General features: G+C 39.8%; 1 protein-coding gene and 1 long non-coding RNA gene across 3 annotated transcripts; one reads left to right on the top strand and one right to left on the bottom strand.

Moving 5' to 3' along the window:
* The first annotated feature begins 872 nt into the window (after window positions 1–872).
* Window positions 873–16,673, top strand: LOC131139288 (voltage-dependent calcium channel gamma-4 subunit-like). Of its 2 annotated transcripts, XM_058088756.1 has the most exons (6): window positions 873–990; window positions 3,000–3,246; window positions 4,005–4,200; window positions 10,847–10,930; window positions 12,529–12,669; window positions 13,435–16,673. In XM_058088756.1, exons 3-6 carry the CDS (start codon window positions 4,047–4,049, stop codon window positions 13,971–13,973), a joined length of 918 nt encoding a protein of 305 aa, XP_057944739.1. In that variant the 5' UTR covers window positions 873–990; window positions 3,000–3,246; window positions 4,005–4,046; the 3' UTR covers window positions 13,974–16,673. The 2 variants fall into 2 exon arrangements, with proteins under 2 accessions (XP_057944739.1, XP_057944730.1); XM_058088747.1 differs by lacking the exons at window positions 873–990; window positions 3,000–3,246 and having other exon boundaries at window positions 3,281–4,200.
* LOC131139299 (uncharacterized) lies at window positions 985–2,297 on the bottom strand. The gene is made up of 3 exons (XR_009132221.1): window positions 2,153–2,297; window positions 1,952–2,052; window positions 985–1,484 (listed from the first exon to the last, which is right to left on the bottom strand). It is a non-coding gene; the product is annotated as an uncharacterized LOC131139299 (long non-coding RNA).
* Window positions 16,674–19,444: the final 2,771 nt, after the last annotated feature.

Here is a 19,444-nt window from a genome sequence, read left to right on the forward strand (position 1 = left end):
CTTATCCTCACGAGGGTCACGGGGGTGCTGGAGCCTATCCCAGCTGTCTTCAGGTGAGAGGGGGGGTACACCCTGGACTGGTCGCCAGCCAATCACAGGGCACATATAGACAAACAACCATTCACACTCACATTCATACCTATGGACAATTTGGAGTCACCAATTAACCTAGCATGTTTTTGGAAAATGGGAGGAAACCGGAGTACCCGGAGAAAACCCACGCATACACAGGGAGAACATGCAAACTCCACACAGAGATGCCCGAGGGTGGAATGGAACTCGGGTCTCCAAACTGTGAGGCCTGCACGATAACCTCAGCCAGATAGACTACATTTTCTGCTTACATTTACTGTTTTATATATGCAAAACAGAATTCTGTTTACATCTAAGGAGGAGCATTCCCATTCCCATTAGGAGCATTCCCATTATGTGGTTCAGTCAAACAGTGGTTGTCATATGCCCCAGTTTTTGCATTATTTGTTTTTCTGTCAAAAAACAGTACTATAACGCACTGAGAACTTGAGTGCTGAAAAAAGCACCCCATGCATTTTTATTGAATGGAAGTGCCATGGGGCCAAAAAGAGTTGTGAGCACCTGCACTTTGAACAAGAAGTTAAGAAGCACTATTGATTTCAATCTCGCCAGGATGTACAGGATGTCTGCATAAACAAAAAGTTCTATTTATGTGTTCTTTATAATGAATTTGCTTAGTTTTCTGCATGTACGTACATCTGATTATTCTCTGTAAAATGTATTTCCTGTTCATATTTTTGGGTGTCCTGAAAAGATGGCTTAGATTCCTAACATATGTAAGTGGAGGGCGGAGATAATGCATGTTTTCTCTCCAGTAACAACAAAACAAGGATTAAAAATGGCCTCTTCAAAGCCTCTTTTAACGATTAGCAATCAACATCTGCAGCAGTCGATGACGTTAAAGGCCGTAGTGACTTCTTTTGAATTCAAGCATTGTTCCGTTTGTTAGCAAATAAGGTGAGAGTAGAATATTGCAAATATTTTGTGATTTTTACTATAACCTGCAGCCTTTTGACTGCAGGGAAGTCTTTAGAATTCAGTTATCACAACAAAATAAATATCCAGATATCATAATGAGCATTACCATTGGTTAATATACTGTAAGTTTGCTTGGTTGGTTTACTAGTTATTTTGAAAGCTTTTACAATATTGAAAGCACTTCCATTAATGAGCTGTGAAGTGGTATTACACGACATCATCTTACATAGACTTTCATTCCATATAGCAGTGGGTATGATTTATGCTTTGATGACTGTAAAACAGGAATAACAAAAGGTTTTTCCAGCCTGTGATTGAACAGCTTGTCTGCGCCAGCCTGTGGCCAGAGTCTGTGTTTGCTTTTCTTTCATCCAATTCTTCTTGATTTCCTTCTTTATCTCACACTTCTGCTGCAGACCTCGTCTGCATACACGGCGTATTAGTGAAGGCTTCCATGTGCGTTAATCTTCTAGCTGGAAGAAAGAGATAGAAAGTACAGTGCTGGCCACAACATTAGGTACAACTGCCCCTTTACAATGAGGTGTTTCTAAGACTCAGCTCCAAGCATGTAGTTAGAACAAATCGTAACCGCCCACGCACTCTAGCATCAGTGTCAATATTGGAGCATAATCTAACAGTATAATTTCCTATATGCACTTCGCAATCAGGCCCAGTGGGTGTCGGGCAGCATCCTATGGGAGGTGTTGAACCCTCATTGGCACTTTCTGAGAGTGTGTCAGTCCTAAACGCAAGAGATAACCCATTATGTGTTGATTTTAAATGCCCTATTTGCATATGCAAAACTTTGCTATTCCCCCACTCACCAGTCGCTCTTATTTCTGTATGACGTGCTATTAATTCCCCCTCTCGATTTGCTCAAGCTTCCTGCTTTAACTGTAATTTTGCTCAATTTACACAACTTCTTTTTAAAATGACTAACCGATTTCTTCTTTGATTTACACCAAAACCACTCGGCCCATCTGTATAACCACCGGAGGCGCAGGAGTCATTTCAACAAATAGGCAGCATATCAAAGCAGGTCTGGAATGCAAAAAAAAGATGGTATTTATCTTTAAATTTCTTCATTGATCATAAAGATCTTAAAATTAGCAGCATAACTCACACTTTGATGTTTGCTAACCTGCATAGCCTTTGTGGTGGGGTTGCAAATCTCAAGGTCACTGATGTGGCAGTAAAGCGCCAACTCGCTTGACGAGAAATCCTTTGGCATTACCTGACTATTTTGTGTATAAATCTCTCAACCATGAGACACCACATTTTTTTGCAATATCATCTTGAAAAATGATGTCATCATCCCCAAACATCCTTTCAACTTGTGCATTTATTGAAGATGTAATGACAGCCAGGGCGACACGGTGGATGAGTGGTTAGCACGCAGACCTCACAGCTAGGAGACCCCGGTTCGATTCCACTCCTTGGAGTTTGCATGTTCTCCCTGTGCATGCGTGGGTTTCCGGCGACTCCGGTTTCCTCCCACATTCCAAAAACATGCTAGGTTAATTGGCGACGACAAATTGTCCATAGGTATGAATGTGAGTGTGAATGGTTGTTTGTCTATATGTGCCCTGTGATTGGCTGGCGACCAGTCCAGGGTGTACCTGCCCGAAGACAGCTGGGATAGGCTCCAGCAGCCCCCCGTGACCCTTGTGAGGAAAAGCAGGAGAAAATGAATGAATGACAGCCATCTCTCCAGTGCCTTTACCTGACATGCAGTCCCATATCATCAGTGACTGTGGAAATTAGAAAAATAAATCTCATTGGAACAGCACCGAACAAAAGTTGCAGCATCATCCCCTTGCCCAATGCAGATTTGCGATTCATCACTGAATATGACTTTTATCCAGTCATCCACAGTCCATGATTGCTTTTCCTTAGCTTATTATAATCTTGTTTTTTTCTGTTTAGGTGTTAATGATGGCTTTTGTTTAGCTTTTCTGTATGTAAATCCCATTTCCTATTTCCTATAGGTGGTTTCTTACAGTACCCGGAGAAAACCCACGCATGCAAACTCCGCACAGAGACGGCCGAGGGTGGAATTGAACTCAAGTCTCCATGCTGTGTGGCCTAACCGCTAACGGTGCAGCCCCCATCATGATAACACATTGCTAACACTGACTTTCTTCATTCACTCTTGATCTTCCAGTAAATCCACCATTACCTCCCAGAAGCGGACGAGCTCCATGGAGTCAGTTGACAGCCTTCAGGGGTCTCCTGGTGAGACAGTCTCAGCTTAGTCCTAAACACTGCAGGTCATCTTTCCGTTTTCCTTTCATCTGTGAAAACAAAACCAAGCAGGGGACCTGAGTCAGCCAAGGCTGCTGCGTTCATTAAAACATATCATATGTGAGTCCTGGTTGCAGCAAAGATTCTTTTTTTTTGTAGGCTTGGAGATTTGCATGCTGCTCTGACTTCAAAGTGGTCAGAATGGGTGTTATGATTTTTTTTTTCAAAGAAATATGATCATTTTTGTGGTGGAGATACAGATTCGGTGTGAAATCTCTGTAATCTCCCCATCAGCTGTCTTTTCTCCCTCATTTTTAGCACCCATGTTCTTTTTCTTTATTCATAATGAGAAACTAAAAAGGTGGAGAATGTTGAGATACTTCCTGCTCATCTTGTTTCTGATTGGCTGAGCCTCAGTGATGGGGGGTGTGGTTTGGATGCTCCTTCTTGTGGCGCTGTCATACAAGGCAGATATGGTCTTCATCGGGGCTCTTTTTTTGGAGGGGGGGAGGCGGGGTTCTTCCACCTGTAGCAGCTAGAAGGAATGTCCACGCAACTCCAGATGGAAAAGAATGATGCTCACGTCAATACTACAGTAATGAACTTCTGATGAAAGTTTTGCTAGATGATGGAGCACAAAGTTAGAAAAGTCATAACGATGACTATCCAACGGAGCGTTTTTTGAGGGGTTTTGTTTTTGTATCCACGCATGATGTGCGGCGATGGCGTGGTGTGACCGTGGGCTTCAGACTCTCCTGGCTATCGTGGGTGCCTTCGCCGCCTTCAGCCTCATGAGCATCGCCATTGGAACCGACTATTGGCTCTACTCCAGGGCGTACATCTGCAACGCCACCAACATCAGCACGGATGAGAGCCACATGCAAACCAAGAAAGTCAAAGGCGACCTCACTCACTCTGGGCTGTGGAGGATCTGCTGCATAGAAGGTAAAAATCTACTTTTTGGGTGAGATGTGAAGATAGGACTAAATGCATGCTTTGTTGTGCACCAATTGAATTGAAATGACATGAAAGCAAACTATTAGATACAAGCTGAGCTTTTGAGTTTGAGGTGTTTAGTGCAGTGAGATGCAAGAAATGTCTCATCAAATTCACGATGTGGTTGCTTAGTAACTCCCTCCGTCTATACTACACTTAAAGCAAGTCATACAACTCAATAAAAATCTATATTGGCTCATATAATCAGCACCAATATTGTCAAAATAAATCATTGAACAACCAGGGAAGAACAACCTTGACTTACCTGGACACATTTTTGGAAATTAAAATAAACCAAAAAAAAGTAAAAGTGTGAAATGTGAGTGCTGATAATTAATAATATTACATTTGAGATTCAGATTGATGAGTTTAATTGTAGCAATGGTAAAAGTAAAAATGCTGTCCTTTTGTATATACAAAAACAAAAATACCAACATAATTTTAGTAAATCATCTAAATCGTCGGTTACTAATATTTCTACTCCAGTGTAGCTTCAAAAATGAACCAACTAAAAAAATACCAACATAATTTTAGTAAATCATCTAAATCGTCGGTTACTAATATTTCTACTCCAGTGTAGCTTCAAAAAGAACCAACTAAAAAAATATCAACATAATTTTAGTAAATCATCTAAATCGTCGGTTACTAATATTTCTACTCTAGTGCAGCTTCAAAAATGAACCAACTTTTTAGCAACAGCTTCCAGTTGTACATCGCTGACAACCATAAAGATGACCGCAACTATAATTGTCCACTATAAAATGTATTTTGTTGTTTTATGGTTGTTCCATCAGGGAGGGCATCCGGTTTAAAAACTATGCCAACTCATCTGAAAGTTTGTCTTTGAAATGACAAAAAATGTCACAATTTCATCAAAACTGAGGAAAGACATAAAATGTATGACCCAAAGTGAAACAGCTATTATACTGCAACTTTGTCTTTGCATGTTTAATATGTAATATTTATATTTAAGAGCTACCTAACACCCAACATTAATGTAGAGTAACAAAACAAACAAATGTTTAACAAACACATGGGGGTATACTGCGGAAGTGGCTCAACCAACCCAGGCTTTGTGTGTCCATATGCAGAATTAGACGTTACTGCAACAGTGGTTATCAACATACGGCTTTATGCTCAGTGTGCTTTCACATAAAATGAGGCGTTTGACATCATATTATTCTACTTCGCAGTCGCAGTATTTTACACTGTAAATAACTATTATGAAGCGTTAGAGTTAGAGAGTTTAGAGTAAGTACTCGGGGTCAACAGTTCAGAACATTGGAGATTGTGTGAAGGAGGTGAAGAAGTGTGTGCAGGCAGGATGGAACGGATGGAGAAAAGTATCAGGCGTGATGTGTGATAGAAGAGTTTCAGCTAAAATGAAAGGAAAGGAATACAAAACTGTGGTGAGACCAGCCATGTTGTTTGGTCTAGAGACAGTGCCACTGAGGAAAAGACAGGAAGCAGAACTGGAGGTAGCAGAGACGAGGGTAGTTAGTGTGAGAGAGACAGATACAGAAGACAGGGTTGGATGGAGGAGATTGATTTGCTGTGGCGACCCCTGAAGGGAAAAGCCCAAAAACAAAGAAGAAGAGTTAGCGAGTTCAAAAAGATTATCATTGCCAAAAATCTGCAATTGCAAATCTACTTTTGCGGGATAATGTAATATAATTACATGTTATGATTGTGTCTATTTTCAACATACAAAAAAATGTGCCATTTCAGTATTGTGGTAATCACATACAATTGCTTTTAATTCAATATCAATGAGTAAACATATCCACACTGCATGCTGGTGTGTGATTTCAAGGATAGAAATTTGCACTTGGGAGAAGTAACATTCTATCGCATGTCAGCTCCGTTGTATCTGACAAGCACACTCACTGGAATTTCATAAAAAATGCAAAACTATCTCCAAATTCAAAGCGACGCATTACGTCTCTTGTGCTTGAAAGCATTGAGAGTAATGTGCACGGCGGTACGGTGGCATGCACCCTACTCTTATACATCTGTCTTGTTTACTTTTTAAAATATATTTCTTCCATCTTTACCAGCTCCCATCTGTGGAGACGCTTGCTCATATCCACGCAAACACACACTGACAAAGACAAAGCTGGCATGAACATTTGTGGTTTATTTGTTGTTTTCCAAAGGGATTGACCGTAGCTATAACTTGTCCATTTCATGATCTTTTTGGTCTACAAATTGACACAAAGACAAGATGGATACTCTGCCGGTTAGTTGTTTTAGCTGGAATGAATGAAGAGCATAAATACAGCCTCAGTCCGAGGACACACTAGCATTGTAGAAGTAATAAGGCTTGTACCCAAGTGGCAAACACGTCTTTATCAAAGTGTTCAAATTCTACAGTGTGAGTCCGAAGCTTCAGACTGGAATAGTCGAATAATTCAAGGAGCCGGCAGTGATGTAATGAGGGTAATACCGCTCAACTAAAGCCGAGTAAACAAAGGCTTCTTGGAGGTAAATTATCACATCGACTTGGTTCAGGATATTTTTCCTCAAAAAAGTAGTCAAACCATGGTTCAGGTGATCACATGACAGATGCCCTTCCAGTCCCAAAGGCCATGATTAAGATGGTTATTTGGTAATACAGAAATACAGACTGTCCTTCTGCCAGATTATCTTATTTCGCACCAATACCAGTGTGACACTGTGACGTATATGTAAAGACTCCTTGGTTGCCTAAAATATGACATCCATTCCTGGCATGTTGTTTCTTAGTGGACACCAACTTTAGTGTAAAATGATAAAATGGCGGAGAAAATAACGCAGAGCGATTTGTGAGGTCGGATTTTTGTGATGCAAATGTATGATGCTTTTGTTTGCGTGGTGTAGTGGTTAGCGTTCTGGATTTTGGAGCAGATGCTTTGGATTCGAACCTGGTCATAGTATATCTCATCTAGTTTCATATTATCTACATACTGTATTGTATATAACTCAGGGAAAAACTGTTGATTTTGTTAATACTTGGGTTGTTTATATTGTTTATTTTTCTATATTGTGTATTTTGTACTGCTTAACTGACTCTGTACTCTTGCTGCTGTGCAATGCAAATTTCCCCACTGAGGGACGAATAAAGGCATATCTTAATCTTAATCTTAATCTTAATCTTAATCTTAACCTCCACAAGCAAACATCATCGGAAGGCCATCCGGAATATAAAGGACTTAAGCCAAAAATCAATATGCAGATCAAAAAGATCCGCTGTGGCGACGCCACAATCAGGAAAAAAGCAGAAAGAAACAAACAATCAAAAAAACTTGTTACTTAACTGTCCCCAGCAACTAGCTGGAACTACTTTACTCAGCACCGAAATCCGACCAGAACTCGGCTCAGGATCTTTTTAACACTCAAGCGACTTACTCAATAACACGCATGTGCACTCATAAATATAAACACAGTGCCGTAATAAGGCAAGATGTCTCTCTGGATGGGCGATATATCGATATGATTACATAATGCACGGGGAGAACATGCAAACTCCACACAGAGATGGCCGAGGGTGGAATTGAACCCTGGTCTGCCCATGGAATTGTCTAACAGAAAAATACATTTGAAAATGACAGTTAATGCATGTGATGGGTATCAGCCGATCTCCCTCAGGATAAATATTGGATCCATGTGAGCTGGTCTACCGGATGTGATTAGGGACCACAGGTATACGTTGTTCATGTCATCTGATTGGAGACACATACGTCTGTTTTGCTGCAAGGCAAGTAGTGGAAGTGGTCACAGTGAGTCTACAGGAAATGAATGTAAGCCAAGTGTAATGTCCACTGTGTGTGTGTTTTGTGAATACATTAGTAATATGTCAAATGCATCCTCTGAGAGACAGCGCGAGAAATGTGATTCTGGGTTGCTGAGTGGAGGTGGTTGCCATGGTAAGGCTATGCTGAGTAATACAGGATGGGTTCTTCATTCAGCTCTAGGGAGAGCCCTCCCCATTCCGCACTCCCTCTTTTTTTTCCTCTCTCCTCAACCTCACCATCCCACCATTATTAACTCTTTGGCTTTCTCTCGTTCATCTTGATTTCCTTCTTTCTTTCAAGCTTTTATTGCTACCATCACCTGACATCGCTTGCTACTTCCTGGAGCTTTTCGGTTGGGAGAAAATCCAATTACACTGAAACATTGATCTTTTAAATATAACATGCGCTCATAAATCAAGTATATTGAATATTTAACACCGTGACATCAGTCCGAAGGGTTTTTTTTAATACATAAAAAACAAAAACAGAACAGAATTATGTTTTTAAGAGGAAAACAATGCATTTTTTTGGTATTATCTGATTTAGATTCCATTTGTAGGGCGGCACGGCGGTCGAGTGGTTAGCGTGCAGACCTCACAGCTAGGAGACTAGGGTTCAATTCCACCCTCGGCCATCTCTGTGTGGAGTTTACATGTTCTCCCCGTGCATGCGTGGGTTTTCTCCGGGTACTCCGGTTTCCTCCCACATTCCAAAAACATGCTAGGTTAATTGGTGACTCCAAATTGTCCATAGGTATGAATGTGAGTGTGAATGGTTGTTTGTCTATATGTGCCCTGTGGTTAGCTAGCGACCAGTCCAGGGTGTACCCCGCCTCTCGCCCGGAGACAGCTGGGATAGGCTCCACCCCCCGCGACCCTCAGGAGGAAAAAGCGGTAGAAAATGAATGAATGAATGAAGATTCCATTTGTATTTCTACTCTCAAAAATGCCATATTTGTGTGACACCTCTTAGGAAAGCTGAAAGTCTAAACATCAGTCACACGTTGATTGTTATTATTAACATGCACAACAGACCAGGCTTGACTGTGACTTACCATACTAATAGGTGGATGTTCCAAATTCAAGTAGCTGCTTTTGGGTAAAACCTTAGATATAGTGCACATTAGACCCTGATGAGCGGAAACCTTGGCTGTACATTCCAGAGTCAGCCTCTCTTAAAAACATCCCAAGCATCAGAGACTTAACGTCAAAACATCACCAAGAGATACTTATATGCTTTTATCTCAAGCAACGTGCTGCTCACAGGTCTTTTTAAGACCGCTTCAGAATAACTCCGAATAACTCAGCTTGAAAGATTAGCTTTTTCTGAATAAAATATATATTAATGGATGTGTGCGTATATTTCAGAAGATTATGGAGATTGAAGTTTAACGGGTTAATATTTCCATGGATCCACCGCACCTTATGCTAAATTTTCAAGATTATAAGATGAAATATCCGTCAGGCAATGCAAAACACCTTCAAATATGTTTCAACCAAGTAACACAAAACAACATCAGCAATAATAGTGCTACAATTGTTGAAAAAAAAAATACAGAATAAGGTTTTGTTGTTGTTAATGAGTATATTTTACCATCAAAGCATGATGGTAAACACAACACAACATTAAAGCTGAAGTCTAAAGAAGCCAGGACAATGAATGTACATGTACATTGTTATTATTATTATTAATAGAACATGATGTATTAAAATGCTGCACACATGCTAGTACTACATTCATTCATTTTCTATACAGTTTATCCCCGAGAGGCAGAGTACGCCAATCACAGGGCACATATAGACAAACAACCATTCACACTCACATTCATACCTATGGACAATTTGGAAGCCAGGACAATGAATGTACATGTACATTGTTATTATTATTATTAATAGAACATGATGTATTAAAATGCTGCACACATGCTAGTACTACATTCATTCATTTTCTATACTGCTTATCCCCGAGAGGCAGAGTACACCATTCAAAGGGCACATATAGACAAACAACCATTCACACTCACATTCATACCTATGGACAATTTGGAGCCAGTGGTGGAACAATTTTAATAATGATTTGATTTGTATCATGATTTGTGGTTGCCTTCAAGGACAATATTGGACAATACCTGGATAAATACCTGGATACTGGACAGTGCATGTGAAGTTTTTTAGATTCCTGTTGTTTTTTTTTGTAACAGAATCAGCTATAAATGAAATAAAATAAATGTAAACAACAATTAATGGCAAAAGCATTCATATTTTATTTTAATAAAGTGCAACCAACAGTGTAATTCAATAAATGTATAGTAAGTTTAACTAACATTTCAACAGTAGGTCTACCAGCTTCTTCTGCTTTTGTTTTTCAATATAAAAATAATACAATATTAAAAATAAGCAACCAACCTATTCAGGTTGAATTAATAGTAGGTGTTGATATAGATGATGAGTGTTTCCACACACTGGACCACATTGGTGCCTTAATCATTCCTCGCTTGCCATCCGCCATGCTACGTTTTGTGCATTACATAAGAATCCATTGCGGTAATAAAGACAGAACAATGAGACGAGACAGGAAAAAATTTGACTTTTAATTCAAATTCTGCCGCTCAATATTCATAATGCTCCGATGTTTTATTCTCTTAAAAGAAGATATAATATTTCCTTTGGAACTTTCTGGTTCAGATGCCTCAAAGTGTTGTCTGACATGTGAGAGATAAACAGGAAAGAAGACAATTTCTTTATGTTGTGCCTCATTTGCATATTCTTTTCATATGATAAAGACTCATTGTTTTGTTGCACTGTTGTCTTTGACTCCTGCAGGTATTAACAGAGGAAGCTGTTTTCGAATCAATCACTTCCCGGAAGATAACGACTATGACACGGACAGCTCTGAGTACATCTTACGTAAGTGTGTTTGACATCATCATCTTCACACACTTCAGCTTTTAATCCCTTCTCTTGTTTGTCAAGTGATGCTGATGGCGTTATCACAAGAGTGCTTAATGAGTCGTGACGTCTAAATCCCGCCCCCTTCAAAGCCTGATGTCTCAGCACTAATTGGCTGAGTTGACATGATGAAGTGTTTGCTTGTGACGAATTGGATTTCTTTAAATGACAGCGTCACCAATGGATAAGACAGTTAGATAAATGGTGAATTGGGTCCAAAATGAGCACCTAGACAGAAATAAAATAGAGTAGAAACTACAACTCCATAGCTACAACACATCTGATTTACAAGGTGCTCTGAAGCAGGCAATCGATTACTGCTGTCGTTATGTTAAGATAATAAGTATAGTCATCCCTCGTTTATCGCAGTTAGTTGGTTCCAGACCCATCCGCGATAAGTCAATATCTGTGAGGTACAATTCGATATTAATACACTGAATATTTTTGAAGTTAGACCATAGAAAACCTCTTTAGTACTTTCTAAATATGTGTTTTAACATTATTAGAGCCCCATAAACATGAAACACCCCGATAGTCACTTTTACACTCATATTACTCTTTGTTTACATCACATTGCGCAGGTGACAGGGTCACTGCAGGGACATAACAGATGGGCGCCACTTGCATAGCAAGCTAACAAGCTAACTACTTATACTCTCCAATTTACTTATTCTAAACTTAGGAAGATGTTTTAAACAAAGTGCGAAAGATGTACAAAGAAACCAAGAACTTACCACTTCCACACTGAATGAGAGGAGTACCATTACTGATGTCTAGTGACCATAAAACTACATATAACTTGTCTTTCAGTCGTTTTTTTGTCTTTCAGTAATTCTGAGTAATTGGCCATAGTCAACCACAAATCCGTGATAATTTATTAATTAATTATATCAAAAAATATAAATTATATAAAATATATATATATAATATATAATAATAATAATAATACAATAAAACAAAGCATTACTGTGCACCGAGATGACTAGTAAGCCTCCAAATTGTTAACCCTAAATGTAAGAATGGGTTTGAAACTGAGTGAAGGACAAAATAACCAGGCAAAAATGTACCACTTCCACACAGAATAATAGGCCATAGTGAACCACAAAACAGCACTCATTTATTTATTGATACATTTTTTTAAAGTCACAACAGCAATATTTAAACCGCAGATGTAAGTGAAAAAGCTTAGTATTAGTATTTTTAAATTTTCCAAATATCTTTCTTCTTAAATAATCTTTGCAAATTAGTACATATAAATGTAAATGTAAATGTAAATGTAAATAAGTACATTTGCCAATGTTTTTAAATGTTCTTCTCGTACTTAATTCCCATATTATAACTTTTTCCGCAACCTAACGTCCCTAAAACTGGGAGATTGGAAACCTGAGATTTGAATGTATATGATAAAGTGAAAACAAATGACTAATACTGCCACTTTTTTGTCCCTAATAACTTGAAACAGCATCGACTATGAGTCATGCACACTCAGCTTTCAATTAAGCATCCCTTTGTTGACCAGCAAAGAACCTCTCTCTCTCAACATGTCATGTGGGCAGGTATTGTGCGTGCATCCAGTCTCTTCCCCATTCTCAGCACCATCCTGTTGATGCTGGGCGGCCTGTGTGTTGGCGTTGGACGCATATACAGTCGGAAGAACAACATCCTGCTCAGTGCTGGCATTCTCTTTGTGGCTGCAGGTAATACTATACTCTACAGTACATATGAGGAAAACTACACTACTGCAATTGTCACACTTCAATTTAGATATGTTATGAACCGTGAAAACAAGAAAAAGCATTCAGGATTCATGATAAAAGCTTTTTACTATCCTGCAAAGATAGCAAATCATTCATGTGCATGGACACTTGTTGCTAGGCAGAGTTCATATGTCTCAGTTATAACTGAACAGTAGGCAGAAAGCTGACAGAGACAAGACGATGCACGAGATTGGGTCTATGAGAACAAGACAAGACTTTAACATTACTTTTAAAAAAAGAACAATGAAAACATATATGATATAATATTTTGCAGTCTAGTAATGTAATTTCTATTACAGTACCTTGCATTGCTCCTCACAAGGCTACACTCTTTTTTGCTATACGTATGTTTCCAGTCCCGCCTCAACGCACCAAGACACTGACAAAAGCGTTGTTCTATGGAACAAATATGCCAACAATGCACAGAATGAACCCGCTTCACTTTGATGGCGAGGAAAACACACACACATGCACATGGAAATATATTGAGGCCGACAAAATGGTCAAGTTCATTTTCATTCATTATGTGATAAATTAATTGATTTATTATCTTCCCAGTCCTAGCCCACGAGAAATCTTTTCACATTATAATCTTGTGAAGAAAAAATAGGAGTTCAGAACAGTCACAGAAAGAGTCCTGTCTCATCCAGTTCCAATCACACGCCGATCCCAAGTATGGTAACCTCTCCTCCGTCCTCTCTTCAGGCCTAAGCAACATCATCGGCATCATCGTTTACATCTCCAGTAACGCCGGTGATCCGAGTGACAAGAAAGACGAGGACAAGAAGAACCAGTACAACTATGGTTGGTCTTTCTACTTCGGCGCCCTTTCCTTCATCGTGGCAGAATCCGTGGGAGTCCTCGCGGTCAACATATACATTGAGAAAAACAAAGAGACGCGCTGCCGAGCCAAGCGCAACTTCATCAAATCCACCACCTCGTCTTCGCCTTACACTCGTATCCCGAGTTACCACCACAGACGGAGGCGCTCGCGGTCCAGCTCAAGGTCGTCGGATCCATCACGTGAGCCCTCCCCAGGAGGGGCGAAATTGGGGAGAGGAAGGGTTGGGGAGGCGCGGCTGGGGATGGGTTTGCAGATGGGAGACATATCCCTGTACTCCATGAGCAGGGACCCTTTGAAGGGGGGAGGGCACTACAGTCCTGAGAGGGACTTCTTACAAGTCCACAACTGCTTCCAGAAAGATGTGCAAGATGGCAGCAACAGGAGGACCACACCTGTTTGAGTCTTGTGGTTGTACTTGATCATCCTGATAGAGGGTCTTGAAGTTGGGTGTACATTGTACTGATTTATTTCGAGTGAAGTACTCACAATGTACTGACTGGACCAACTGACTGATATGAAATGTTACACTGTATCCGTGTGTTGTTGCTTTTCCACTTAAATCCAGAAGATGGCAATAGTGCACATTTGCTGTCCAATGATTACCCATTCTCAAACCATTGACGATGAAGAAGATATTTTTGCCACAAACAACTTTATTTCCCTGATTGTGTGCCTTGCTACGTGCCGAAAGGAAGGAAAAAGGCATACAGTATGTGCATAGAGAAATACAACACCATTGATTGTTTATGCACCAGGGGAAACGCTTTGCACCATTGTTGCAACGGGTAGAAGCTAAATTTAATCATAATTAAGAACATCGCACAAATAACATTGGCCATCAAGACTGAAATCATGACGGTAACCTCCATGACAGTGAGGGAGGAGGGGAGGAAGTAGCCACATGAACAACACGGTCATACTGTGCAATGAGTTATTTCTTGAATTCAGTAGTAACTTCTTTATCTTTGGCTCCATGGTGGGTTATTTTGTAGACATACTCAAATAAAGTAGAGGCTTGTGGTGTAACTGTCTTAGTTAGCAAACAACTCCTGATGATGTCAAAGATGTGCGACGGAACTTGGGGATACTGACTTTGGAGTGGAAGTTGAGAAGATGCTAACAGACTTGTTTTATATAAAAAAAAGACTTTAGGAACACATTTGGACAGTTTATACTCGACAAGACTGCCAAAAATTTTGACAAAAACCATCCATACATTTTCTATACCGCTTACCCTCATGAGAGTCGTGGGCATGCTGGAGCCTATCCCAGCTGTCTTTGGGCGAAAGGCGGGGTACACCCTGGACTGGTCGCCACCTAGACAAACAACCATTCACACTCACATTCATACCTATGGACAATTTGTCCTCGCCAATTAACCTAGCATTTTTTTGGAACGTGGGAGGTAACCGAAGTACCTAAAGAAAACCCACGCATGCACGGGGAGAACATGCAAACTCCACAGAGATGCCCGAGCAAACTAACCCTAGCTGTGTGGCCCGCGAGCTAACCACTTCTCCACTGTGCAGCTGTCAAAAAACCAATACAAAAACTGTGTCGTGGTTCCGATGTTCCACTGTATGTAAAACAGTGTGTAACAGTGTGTAAAACCTAAATGAGGCAAATGTATGTCCAAAAGTGTTTACAAAAGTTTACAAGAATCTTTGATCTGATCTAGGATGTGTGTGTACCTTAACACCGCTGGTGCTATACCTGTTCAGATACTGTAATACTGAAATTGTTCAAGTGCCAGTACAATAGTACAGTTCTCCTACAGTATATTTAACCCCCAAAATGCTATTGAAATGCATACTGTATTATTTCCATGTGATTTTTTTTTAGCTATCCTCTTTTCTGTACAATAGCCTACTAAATTAATGTGATTTCTTGCTCGTCAGCATCACATGATTACAGCATGTGGAATGTACATATCAGCTCTGAAACACTGCCACTCGGACACACATAACGTGTGTGTCACCTGTTAATAGAACATGCCAGGGTGTAATGTGTCCTGTATGTGCTTATGCAGCTCAGCTTAAATCGTTGTGTTTGTTTGGTCAGGGATGTTGTAGAGGACAAATTATAGTTTATCGCTGTCCGAGGAGAAACAAGTATCTTCATATTTTGGGAGGGTTTTTTTTGTTTTGATGTGAAAAACCTTTCTTGGGAAAGCATGATGGTTCACATGTAGGTTCCATTTCTGTGGGGACTCAGGCCTCATCCTTATTATTTCAATGCATTTGTACAAATAAAGGCCTTACCTTACCCCGAGTAGATGCTTAAACCAGACTGTTATAACGGTGTGTACAATATTAACACAACTATTGATTATAAAATCACTGCCTTTGTGCCATGATTGTTTTTTTTCCCAATTGTGCGCTGTACTTATATGCCGCTATATGAACAAAATTATTGCATGATGGCCTTTTTATTCAAATACTTTGATGTCATTGAATTATATTTAACGCAATATGTTTGTATTTGTAGTTCATTGGTCATGTCATACAAATAAAAGGGATTCATTGTAACATACACAATTTTTCCAGAGGTCGTGTTTGTCCAAGCACAAGGTCTTAAAGTGACAGTGCACGAACTAACTGAATGCTCAACTGAACTACTGGGCTGCTGAATACGCACTCTCCCACATCTCCCATGTGTCATCACATGTGCTGAAATAAAACGGGTGTTTTCTGTGTGCAATGACTCATTCATGCTATCGAATAGTTTGCCCAGTCTGGGATCGCTTTAGCTCAACCTTGTTGACAAGTATCATGGCGGTTGCTTGAGAGTCTTTTGCACCTTGAATTAGAATGGACTTATTTTGAGTGTGCATGCATGTGTGCATGTATGCCAAACTGGTCTTATGACCTTGTTTCCCCCCCGTGGAGCTCTCTCCTCTGTCCATCCGTCAAAGCCGTTACGCTCAGCCATGGATCTACTCTGATATTTTCATCCACAATAAAGCTTGTGCCCTAATCTCTCCGTTGTGTCCAGTTAAATATCTTCTCCAGTAATTGACAAGAGATTGGCAGGGTCACTCATGCACTCACATAGCCAGCATGTTTGTGAGAATGAGCTTTAGAAGGACAGAGAAAAAACACATGGGCTTTATAGCTTAGTGGGAAGGCGTGACAAATAGAAGATGACACCATAGTTATTAACAAATCCTTATTATTGGAGTAACTTCCTCATCAGGGATTTCAATTTCAACATTTTAAGCTTGTCAAACAACAACAATCTTGCAATTATATATAATGTATATTTAATTTATACAATGCAGACAACTGCAGAGACAACAATTGCGGTTATATTTCCAAGTATGCATGGCCCGTTGTTATGATGCATTTGTTCGTCATGCCCACTGAGCTTTCACTATTGTTGACGTCACGCAGCGGATAAAAGGATAGAGACCTGCAACAGATCTCTGAGAAATACAAGATGCTTTTGTTTATACACCAAAATTCCACCATTAGATGACTACTGGTACCACTGCATGTATCCGTTCAAAAAGTTGAGAACTTCATTCATCTCTTCAACCCAAAGAAGACTTGAAATGTTCAATTCAAGTGGTGCCCCCCCCCCCATGGAGAGTTTTCCTCTCCACAGGCACCCTCTCTGCTCTTAAGTTCTTTCTGAAAGTGTAAAGTGTCTGACATTTCTCCTCGGGGGCCTTTATTCCCAGCTTCCCGTGGCTATTGGTGCCATACACTTGATCCAGTAACTGTGGGTATCCATTGGGGTGACATCTGTCACTGGGATGAAGCTCCCATTAGCCTGAAGGAATTGGAGTTTCATCCCTTTTACAGTATTTTTTTTTTTTTTTACATGAAACACATCAGATCGTGATGCTTAAGCTAATTAAACTCAACAAAAGTACTCCCATTTTTTAGGAGTTGAACTCAAAGATGTAAAACTTTTTCTATGTAATCTGTAATTGTTAATCACTAATCATGCAAAATCTGTGTCAGTGAACTATCCTGCAATACAACATGCTAAAGGCAAAGCATTTTGACAATGAGTGAAGCATAGCCATTTCTCAATCGACTTTCAAAACAACTTTAACACGCTTCTAGTTCTTTTGAGCAGAACATCGATAATGATGATGAAAGCACACTGAATCAAGCCAATATACAACAAATACACCGAGGCATGTTCTATGCTCTGTGTAGCACCAAATGAACTCGTATTAACACTCAATGACAGCTTTGTGACATTAAGTATGCATGCGAGCGACTGATGACTGACGTCAATGCAATAGTTTTATGTTCTATATGATTAAAATCAATACGTCATTATATCCACACCATTACTGTTTGATGATGATTCTTCCCGACGACTCACTTACATTTTCAACAGAAGCGGATGCATTGATGGAAAATGTCAAAGGTTGAAATAACTGGTACCTGTGAGATCAGAGGTCACTGCTATACCAGAGTCATCACCCAGAAGTGTTTTTCCCAATTTTACTTTCAAAAGACACAGGATTCAATCTTACAACTCTTGTGTCTGTAAAGAAAACAGCAAAGGAGAGTGCAACGTTGGTGTTGGTGTTGATTTTTATTATAGATTTCTTGCTCATTTTTTCCATCTATTATGATCCCCAAAATTTATTTTACTCCACTCTTTCAATGTCCACACCGTCAACTTGAATATCCTTTCTGCTATGACCAAATATCATTATTTTAGTTTTACTTAGGTTCAATGATAATCTATTTTTATTAATCTTTTTAGTATAGCCATTTAATGTGTGACTTTTCCAATCAGCTCTTTCTCCTTTCTCCAGAACAAAGACGCTAGCATCATCTACAAATAACTTTTGTCACTTCACAGATGTCATTAGTATACAACTTGAACAGCTTTGGTCACAGGATTGACCCTTGGGGAATGCCACAGGTAACATTTAAACCTGCAGATGTGTATTGTGCTCGCTTCACGTATTGCTTCCTGTTAGCTAGATAGCTTTTGACCAGATTCGACGCTGGCCCACCGATTCTGTACCTTTATAATTTTGTAGTTAGGATGTTGTGATTAACTGTATGGAAGGCTTTTGGCAAGTACAGCAGCTTCACACATACTGTGATCTCTGGCATTGGTAATTTCCTCAGTAATTTTGATCAGTTCCATGGAGGTTGAAATGTTATAGCTAAATGTCTACATTTATATATACAGTATTTTTAGACATACCTTTACATTGTTTATTTTACTATCCAAGTATTATGAATAGTTATTTTTACTATGGATTTACTATTATTATTATTCATTCATTTTCTACCGCTTATCCTCAGAGGGTCGTGGGGGTGCTGGAGCCTATCCCAGCTGTCTTCGGGCGAGAGGCGGGGTACACCCTGGAATGGTCGCCAGCCAATCACAGGGCACATCTAGACAAACAACCATTCACACTCACATTCATACCTATGGACAATTTGGAGTCTAGCATGTTTTTGGAATGTGGGAGGAAACCGGAGTACCCGGAGAAAACCCACGCATGCACAGGGAGAACATGCAAACTCCACACAGAGATGGCCGAGGGTGGCTACTATTATTATACACTTTATAGTTTGTACTTTGTATTATACACTTGATAGTAGCTTGTATTTGGTCTTGGCTGGGGAATAAGCACATTGACAAATTGTAGTCATCTCTGGCCATTCATGCTCTTCGCCTCACCTGTCCATTCCGACATGAATGATCTGGGCATGTGTCTGAGCAGACGCAAGCTTTAAAATTCCTGCTCATTATGAAATGCCAAATAACGACAGACTTGGCTTGTTAATTAGCAGTGTTTTGGGAGGAAGAAAGGTTCATGTCAAACAAAGATACCTTTTGTAAAATGCTGCTATAGTTCAACACGAAAGGGCACAACTAGACCTT

The sequence above is a fragment of the Doryrhamphus excisus genome, chromosome 1 (assembly GCF_030265055.1).
Source record: "Doryrhamphus excisus isolate RoL2022-K1 chromosome 1, RoL_Dexc_1.0, whole genome shotgun sequence".
Lineage (NCBI taxonomy): Eukaryota > Metazoa > Chordata > Actinopteri > Syngnathiformes > Syngnathidae > Doryrhamphus > Doryrhamphus excisus.

Coding starts and splice junctions, on each gene's coding strand:
- LOC131139288 (XM_058088747.1), top strand. CDS start 3,978: ATGGCGTGGTGTGACCGTGGGCTTCAGACTCTCCTGGCTATCGTGGGT. Junction 4,201..10,846: donor GAGGATCTGCTGCATAGAAG/GTAAAAATCTAC, acceptor TGACTCCTGCAG/GTATTAACAGAGGAAGCTGT. Junction 12,670..13,434: donor CATTCTCTTTGTGGCTGCAG/GTAATACTATAC, acceptor TCCTCTCTTCAG/GCCTAAGCAACATCATCGGC.